Source organism: Mizuhopecten yessoensis, unplaced genomic scaffold (assembly GCF_002113885.1).
Source record: "Mizuhopecten yessoensis strain PY_sf001 unplaced genomic scaffold, ASM211388v2 scaffold11171, whole genome shotgun sequence".
NCBI lineage: Eukaryota > Metazoa > Mollusca > Bivalvia > Pectinida > Pectinidae > Mizuhopecten > Mizuhopecten yessoensis.
In genome coordinates, this window is record NW_018408915.1 from 294,120 (window position 1) to 303,640 (window position 9,521).

Sequence of the window (9,521 nt, forward strand, 5' to 3'; positions counted from 1 at the left end):
TATAATAAATATTTTATAAAATATTTGTGAAAAATTGGCAAAAATGTGTATCTCAATTGAGGGCATATTAAGCCAAGTATATAGAGCGAGACATGCTACTTTCAGTCTTTGTATTAATTGATTTATATTTGTATGCTGTAAAAATATGATAATTTTCACGGTAGTTAATTTTGTGTTTTTCGCGGTTATCTTCATAAACACATACATTTTGTACGACACAGGATGTTCCTAATTCAGTCACACATCAGACATGAACATCTCAAATCTGCAAATTTTAACACTTTTAATTTTTTCTTGTGTGTTTCCATGTCGCTGCGGTGACCCCAGTTCCACAGTTCAATACTCTATTGATTTATATTTTAAGTATTTCATATCAGCAATAAAGCTACTTTTTCCAGTCTATTAAAAAATTGCGACTCAGCGACCTGAAATGACATAAAAAGTAATCAAAGGCTTTAATGCAACTTTTTTTGTCATTTATGATGGCATACAACACAGTTCAAACATTTCCCATTATGCGCGGTAGCAAACGCCGGAACAGACATTTTTGTGCAAAATCTTGTTTAAAATTTCCTTCAGGCAGCTCGGGACAACGGAAACGATTCGGCAGTTTCCGTCATAATTTGAACTTGATGTCAGGTCATGATTGGTCCTCGACTACTCAAAAGTTTTGACGGAAAGACCCGAACAGTTTCCGGTTGGAAAACGATCAGGTGTAATGGTTCTGACATGTACAGTTGATGGATTATAACAACATTTTTGATAATTGAAATGGAAAATAGCATTGTATCACCACTTATATCCACCATAGCAACATACATATCATTTCATTCGTATGACATATATCTACACCCTCACATAGATTGCACCTTGCATCTGTAAAAATATGGACGTGGAGCAAGGGGATTGTTCTACATGTAAAAGAAAATTTGGTGGAAAACATTCATTCGAACATGGAAACATGTCCTATGCAATACAACAGGGCTTCAAACGTAACTATATTTAGTGGAAAGGTTAACATAATCATACGGCTTGATTAAGCGACCTCATCCCAGTTCACTGAATGTAAGTAAGCCATAATATATAGTATAACTCTATAATGCTGAAATGTAAATCAATTGCGCAATAAGCTACCGTTCCCTCTGCTAATTTTCTACAATATAAAGTGGAAAATAGGACTACGTGAAAACAAAACTGTTTACAGTACCTTTTCAACCAAATAGATACTTTTTTTGGATGCATTGAGTTTGTCACTGACTTGAAGTAAAGAGTTGTAGTCTGTCATTTATACATGAGTTGGCAAACAGACGTGTACTTACTTCAAATGTAAAAATACATGTACATTGTTACCTAAATATATCTATATACATGTATATATGGGGCAAAGAAGTAATTCCAACAGTGTGGACAAGTTAAGGTTGTCAAATGTTCGGAGCGATCCGCTCCTTTATCAAGACACAGTGAAACAGAACAGTTACATGTACATCATATTTCAAGAAGATAGAACTGATATACTATAATTGAAAATATAGCTATTATATAAAACCAATAGTCCCCTCGGCTAAGGACAGCCGAATGCAGCAATTCAGCTGAGAGCATCGCGGACAAGGAACGCTGATTGTCTAAATATCAGAACGCTCGCTTGTCTGCTCTAGAGCGAAAGTGCACTAAGACGACTCGCCCAATGAAACACAACGACGACCCACCAAATGACAACCAAAATCGGAGAAGAATCCCTCTAGAAAACTCTTTAACTACTAAATATATGTAGAGGACCTATTCTTGCGCAAGATGCACTATCACATAAAGTGAGTCAACGAGAAATAAGCACCAGAAAGAAGGGACGAGATATCAAAAACGTGGAACATGTGCACATGGGAATCTGGCCCGGTAAATGTATATATGTATCTGCTTTAAAGCAACTGCGGTGATTTTATCATTGTGTTATCATTGTTTGTCGTCCTTACTCAATACACACAGTACAGAACAAACATAGTAGGTCTCGGTACATGAATAGTACATGAAGGGGAACGTCATTAATTAGCAGTGCTACTTTTATATCACATGTTTAAATCATGATTAATATTCACTATGGGATCGAGAATACACTGTTTGTACTTATTTAATTGCCATGTGTACCAAGGTTTATTAGATTAAATTTACATTAAAGCATAGACGCAATGTAAATATACACGGGTGTGGCTAAGTACATATATTGTCAGATCAATTGGCGCAACTCTGGTTAGAAACAGCTGTAGCGATCGTTGATGGATATTAAGTAAAATAAATATGTATAATGGCAAAATATCCTTCAAAACGAATACAGTGAAACCTCTTTAATCCGACATTATAGATGACACAATATACTGGTAAGATTAACCTGTCTAATCTGATACCGTGTAGGAAACAACAGATTAATAATATTTACCTGTCGAATCCGACATTCTGTGGGACACAATATATGTCACATTAATATCCGTAATCCGATATCCTGTAGAACATAAAATATTGTTCACATTAACCTGTCTAATCCGACACTCTTTGGGAAACAGCATATGGGCCAGGTTTTATCATTAAACAGGGTTTTAAAACACAAACAAATCTTATTTGGCAGGTTATTTTTCTAAGAAACTAGATAACAAGTTCATTTTGGGTTCGACAGGATACCGGATTTGACAGGTTTCATTTCAATTGTACACTGATAGCATGTACATGTACGATCAGAGTGAAATAGCGATTCATGTTGATCGTTCTGTGAAACATTGAACATTTTTTGCCATATTTTACAGAAAGAAAACTGATCATCAAATTAATGCTAAACTTGAAGTGTCCCACTACAAAGAAGGATATATGACCCTGTGGACAACGAAAAATGTGTATATTTTGTAAATATATATCAAATTGTTCATGCAAACATCTCAATAAAACTACACATTTGTGATTTGTTACTATTTTGTTCACTCAAACAAATACTGACACCAATTATCAGAACACAATACAAGAACAAAACAAAATGTGCCTTTTCATCAATTTTAATGGCATTCTTAATCTTAACAATCTTATAAAAATCAAAAAAGAAAATACATGTGTAATTAATGGAAGATTTGAGCAACTGGCCACCATCACCCTTTGACTTGCCCACTCTTTCGCTGAAAACTCCCCTTTCTCGCTACCGCCATATATCTTTCTCGCGCTTTCTTTAGTTTTCATTACTATCTCCCCTTGCTCCGTCTTTCTTCTGTTGTACCTTTGCCCCCTCACTCCCTCTCTCGATCATTTTCACGTTTAATGAATGAATGCATAGCTTTGGTAGTCGATGAGCGACACTTTACCTTTAATATAGTAACGCATGCGTACATATATAATTCTACGTAATGCAGTAGCCGGAACCTCAGTTACGGTAACGCATGCGCACACAATTATCTGCTACGGCCCAGTAACATGTATATAAGGACACACTTATCAGAATTAGCTTTTCTATGGCCTAGTTTCATGGATACTAATATATATGTGCACACATGTATCCATTGCGGCCCGGTACCATGACTTCACGATCAACACAGCTGTAGATTGACGTTTAGTACGGACCGGTACTATGCATATGATTTCATGCTTTCATTTGGGTTAAGTACGGCCAGTATACCAGGGACATACGGTAACAAGTGTAAACAGCGTGTTCTATTTGAGTCCGGAACATACAAAGGTCTAGTACGGTCCGGTAACATGGATTTGATGGCAGAGTTGTGCAATGTACATGGTGACACAGGTGTTCATTGAATCCATTACGGTCCGGTAACATGAATATGATGACACAGGTGTCCATTGAATCCAGCACGGCCCGGTACCATGCAAATGGTGACACAGCTGTAAATTTAAGTTTTGTACTGCCCAATGCTATGTATAAGGTGACACAGTTGTACATGCAAACCATGTACGGCCCTGCACCATGCATACGGTAACGCGGTCGTATATCGAGGTCGAATACGGCCTTGAATTGGCCAAGGATACTTATTTAAGTCTTGTGTGGCCCGGTATCGTGGATATGGTGATACAGCTGTAATTTAAAGTCTAGTTCAGCCATGAACCATGGATACAGCGACACAGCTGTGCATAGAACTATAGAAATGACATCTCATTCTCAAAAGAACTCACATACTCGGCCCATCTCTAGCATTAAACAGCTTGACAGTTGTCAGTGAAGCAAAATAAGTTAAAAAACACCAATACTTGAAATTAATCTTAGGCCTTTTCACACTTGTAACAGGTACAGTGTTACACAATTTCTTTAATTTCAACTAACCTCAAACAAATTAAGTAAGAAAATAATTTCGACGTATTATGATTTCCCCCTTATTTTGATTGGGAAACGAGACAGTTTTAGGTTGTTGTCGAACATCTGAAAGAGGCAGTCCAGACATTAAAAGTTTTTCATCTTTTCGATTGTCGATTATTTTTCAATTTAAAATTTACTGTCTTGCCCTGTAATCAGAAAGGATTGTACTTTTTCAAAAAGAGTCCATACTGCTACACCGTTAAAAATATGGTATTTAACTCGTTCACCCCTAAAATTTCATAATGAACTATTCCAATCTTTGGAATAGAAGAGCTCAAATGTGTCTTCGGGGGAGAATGAGTTAAGGGCAAATACGGCACCTGAAAATTATCAACGGATACGCGAGAATTGATGCATTTCGGAATGTATTCATTTGCCCGCACTTCTGGTATAAAAAATCGAAACTAAATGTTAACAAATATCATTCAATGTTTTGTAAATGCCATTTAACACTCACAATTAATTTATTTTTTATAATCAAAATTTATCATGGCAGAAAATTTCTCGACAGGACTGCAGTCTCGAGATTTTTTTAAAGCAAACAGTCAATATTGTCGATAAAGACACAACTAGCATCGGTAATAAATATAATTGCTGGTAATAAAAACAGAATGCATTTTTAAAATTTCGATCTAAGATAAATGAAAAAAATGACAAGTCTTTATTTGAAACTTATTGCTTCTGACATATATGTTGACCTGATGAAACGGTAGTCTCGCAAACGCAGCAACGTCGGCGAGCTTTGTATGGGGATAACGGCAAACTTACACCAAAAACACACTCTTTTAAATGCTATATAATAGAAAAAAAGTTGTTTGATTATTCTCATATCAATCATATATAATAATCTTCAAATTAATTGCAGTCAATAAAAGTATGTACAAGATTATATTTTTTTGATTTTTCACAACATTAGTTAGTTTTTATGTACACTGTGTTATGATAAAATATTTTTTTATACGGGAGTATCATTGTCTTGTTGATGGTATTGTGTCTATAATTGTTGGACAATGAGACCCAATATTGCTAATATACACAAATAAACTTGGACTTATGAAATATCATAACGATATGTGTATGTAAATACAAATAGATGTATGGAAAACGAATTCTGTCATGATTCTGTCAATATGTTTGTCTTTGTTTATATAGTGCGAAGCAGAATAAGAGAAATGTATTGCATTAAGTATTACCTATTCAAAAAAACTCACTCATTTCACATGCGTAAATCTCATAAGATATTTTTTAAAAAAAAGAAGATAAAAAAATTGTTTGTCTCCACACAGAAAAACAATTCTTAAAGTAGAATTTTCATTCAAAAATATCATTTTCGTCCATATATGTGACGTAATCAGGACTAGTGTAGGTTCTATGTCTGACGTAGTTAGAACCTGGGCTCCGGGAGTGTCGTGGATCTTGTGCCTTGTACAGCCACACAAATGATGACGTAAAACACAGAAATACGCAAATCCAAGCAAGCCCGAAAGACCAGCCGAAGCTGTAAGTCCGAGACGCGTTGATGACCTTTTTGTGTGGAATGAGGTAGCCAGCTAGTATTTCCGTCCGGCGTAGGATGTGACATTTTCCATGGAACAGGGCAATAGACAACGTCAACAGCAGACCTGCCAAAAACAACGTTACAGCAATTAAGACTGTGGTAATTCGTCATTGTGATAAACTAAAAAAATATAATTGACAGATAAGGAGAAATGGGGATATTTCCCACTGTATAAGGCACACGAAGGCCCCCATAGAGCATTGTTAAGCCCTCTACGAATTCATCTTTGCCTATCCAATTTGAAGACGACATTTATGTAGCTTCATTCATGACGGCACTTTTCATCAATAACAGTAACACTTTTAGCAGATCGCATTACGAATAACCTTGGTACACCATACACTGAGAAATGAATTCAGTTCAACTACCTTAAATCAAAAATGGAGATACTGAATAAAACTATATTTGACGGATTTTTTTTTATATAGTAACTGTTCCTTGTATAACTCTCTGCATCGAAATTGAAGAACACTTCAACTGCATATAGTTTAGAATTGACGTGTCATTCGTATGTTGGTATGAAAACTATTCATACTTGATGTTTCTTTTTAATGATTGGCATACGAAGTCAACCAGCGAAACCATATATGGTAGTATTCACAGTCAGGCGTCAACTAACTGTACGTATATACTTATACTGTGAATCACGACTTGAGGGATTGTCATAGGGTTTTGCGTTTAAGAATCTTCGTACAACTGGAAAACATCATTTGTATATCATTTTTGTGTCGCCTGCGAAAAACTGGTGACACATAGGTATTGCTATGTCGGCGGCGGCGGCGGCGTCCGTACAGAGGTTTTCGTGCGATAACTTGAGTTTCCCTGGGCCGATCAAACTCAAACTTCATGCAGTGCTTCCTTACCAAAAGTGCTAGCTTGGGATTACTTATAAGGTCATAAGGTCAAAGGTCAAGATCACTGTTACTATAAATAGAAAAAAATGTTTTCGTACGATAGCTTGAGTTTCCTTGGGCCGATCAAACTCAAACTTCATGCAGTGCTAAGCACAATCTCCCAGCTACCTGCGCAGGTGACACATCAACTTCCGTGGAATTCTTGTTGAAAATAAAAGTATACCATGCGGGACTTTTATGAGAACAAAATTAAAAACAATATAATCAACAAACGTATTCTCAGCGTAAAAAATCTTGCGAGGACAGACCGGGACTCGAACTCTTGAGCTCAGATTGTTTTCTGCAATCCCTGAAACCGATTAAGCAATGTGCACATGGACAACGGAAGTGTATGAACCCAAATGTGCCATACACTTGTATCTATACGGAAGATAATGGAAGGTTACTGTATGCAGGAAAAACGGCAGTGCAGTGGGATATGAATCCTTAAACTGTCCATTGTGTATTGATCTCAAGACAACTTACTTGTCCTTCCGCGTAATTATGAATTTATAAATACAACAGTTCTAATCCCCAAGTTCAGTATATCCAGATCGCATCCGAATTCCGATGTTTAAATGGAATTCCTCAATAGGACGTATCAAGGGAATAAAATTACGGTGACTACACCGTGTTTACGGGGCATGTTAACCCGTTAATCGATAATTATAAGTTCATGTAGCCATAATCGGCTAACCTCGGCTGTTTCCGGTATCCTTGGCGTAGGTACGGAATCAACCGAGTTGTGACGAGTGCCAATTTCCTGTAAAAACGAGAGAAAACCGCGGTTGTCGTGTTGTAGTTATAATATTCTATACTTAACTGTAAGCAGACTGATATAATATTGATAAAAATCTTAAAACTATTGGAATAGTTTAAGTAAATTTGTTTGCCATTTATAAACCGTATTATTATAGGTTACTGCCAGTTTGTAGCCGTGACGATGATCTAGAAAACTAGAGTACAGTTGTACTGATATTGCTTGATACGATGGTCACAGCCCCAGACTCGTGGCATTACTTTATATTTCTGAGAAAGAAAAACAATATGTTACACAATAAAATTTGCATGAAACCAAACGCTTCCTTGTTCAGTTTTTTTGCAAAAGCCAAGGTAATAAAAAGACGGATATTCTCGATGATGAAAACAAATGTCTTTCAAACGTCCATATTTGGTCTAGCACGTACGTGTTTTTTGCGTAATAAAAGCACGTGCGATCTGACAGATGTGACACTGTTGAGACGAACCATGCACGCAGATGCCGGATCGAAACGTCTAACGAACTGTAGATATTGCACAATAAGTATTTCTGAGAACAAACAAACGTGCGATAATCAACCGACATATCTTCTGCTTCGTACTTAGTTCTCGAAAAATGGTAAAAAAAAACAACATATTACACGAGGGAACGTTTCAAAACAATGTGTGATACACGAGTTCCTGGCAGGGGTTTCCTCTGCGTGTGATAGAGTGACGGAAGCCGCCGTCACCGTGCCACGACATGTATGCATAGCTTTATGTTTAATCCTCCTTCTAAATTCTCTTTGATGAAAAAAAATAACAAATATCGACAGAGGGATGTTAAATGCGTCATTTTGAAATTCCCGTATACCGCTGTATGTTGCACGCGGATGAATTATGTATGGTGTCGAGTCTGTACATAATACAACGGCCTTAACTATCTTCCTGTCGGTGCTGACACATGGAAGTGACACTTTTATTTAGTTACTGGAAAACAGGGACATTGTTCGGCGTTCCAAACACAATCTGTGTTGGTAGTGCGTATTTTCCAAATAAATGAAGACTATTGTATTCTTCTTCAGAGATAGATCTGGATTTTTTCTATAATTATCTCGTTGATAACCTTAATTAGTTGTTCAGCAGTAGATGCTGATAGTAAATGAACCTGATATTATCATATTATGTAGTTTATATATGTTCTATGTACATTTTATCTTTTATAGCAATACATGTCTCCTGTTTAGATGTATCTGTTTCCATTCTAGCCCTATGTGTATGTGCTGTCGTGTCTAGCAGTGTATGTGTCATGTCTAACGGTGTATGTGTCATGTCTAACGGTGTATGTGTCATGTCTAACAGTGTATGTGTCATGTCTAACAGTGTATGTGTCATGTCTAGCAGTGTATGTGTCATGTCTAGCAGTGTATGTGTCGTGTCTAACAGTGTATGTGTCATGTCTAACAGTGTATGTGTCGTGTCTAACAGTGTATGTGTCGTGTCTTACAGTGTATGTGTCGTGTCTAGCAGTGTATGTGTCGTGTCTAACAGTGTACTGTCATGTCTAACAGTGTATGTGTCGTGTCTAACAGTGTATGTGTCGTGTCTTACAGTGTATGTGTCATGTCTTACAGTGTATGTATTGTGTCTAACAGTGTACTGTCGAGTCTAACAGTGTATGTGTCGTGTCTAGCAGTGTATGTGTCGTGTCTAACAGTGTACTGTCGTGTCTAACAGTATATGTGTCGTGTCTAGCAGTGTATGTATCGTGTCTAACAGTTTATGTGTCGTGTCTAACAGTGTATGTGTCATGTCTAACAGTGTAAGTGTCGTGTCTAGCAGTGTATGTGTCATGTCTAACAGTGTATGTGTCATGTCTAACAGTGTATGTGACATGTCTAGCAGTGTATGTGTTGTGTATGACAGTGTATGTGTCATGTCTAACGGTGTATGTGTCGTGTCTAACAGTGTATGTGTCATGTCTAACAGTGTATGTGTC

General features: G+C 36.9%; 1 protein-coding gene across 1 annotated transcript in view; it reads right to left on the reverse strand.

The window, feature by feature from the left end:
• Nucleotides 1–3,022: 3,022 nt before the first annotated feature.
• The window catches only part of LOC110467333, a 44,388-nt gene continuing 37,889 nt past the window's right edge, over nt 3,023–9,521 (reverse strand). The window contains exon 4 of the mRNA XM_021524442.1: nt 3,023–5,955. Within this exon, the coding sequence (XP_021380117.1) occupies nt 5,645–5,955 (311 nt within the window). The 3' untranslated portion in view covers nt 3,023–5,644. The remainder of the gene's footprint in view (nt 5,956–9,521) is intronic.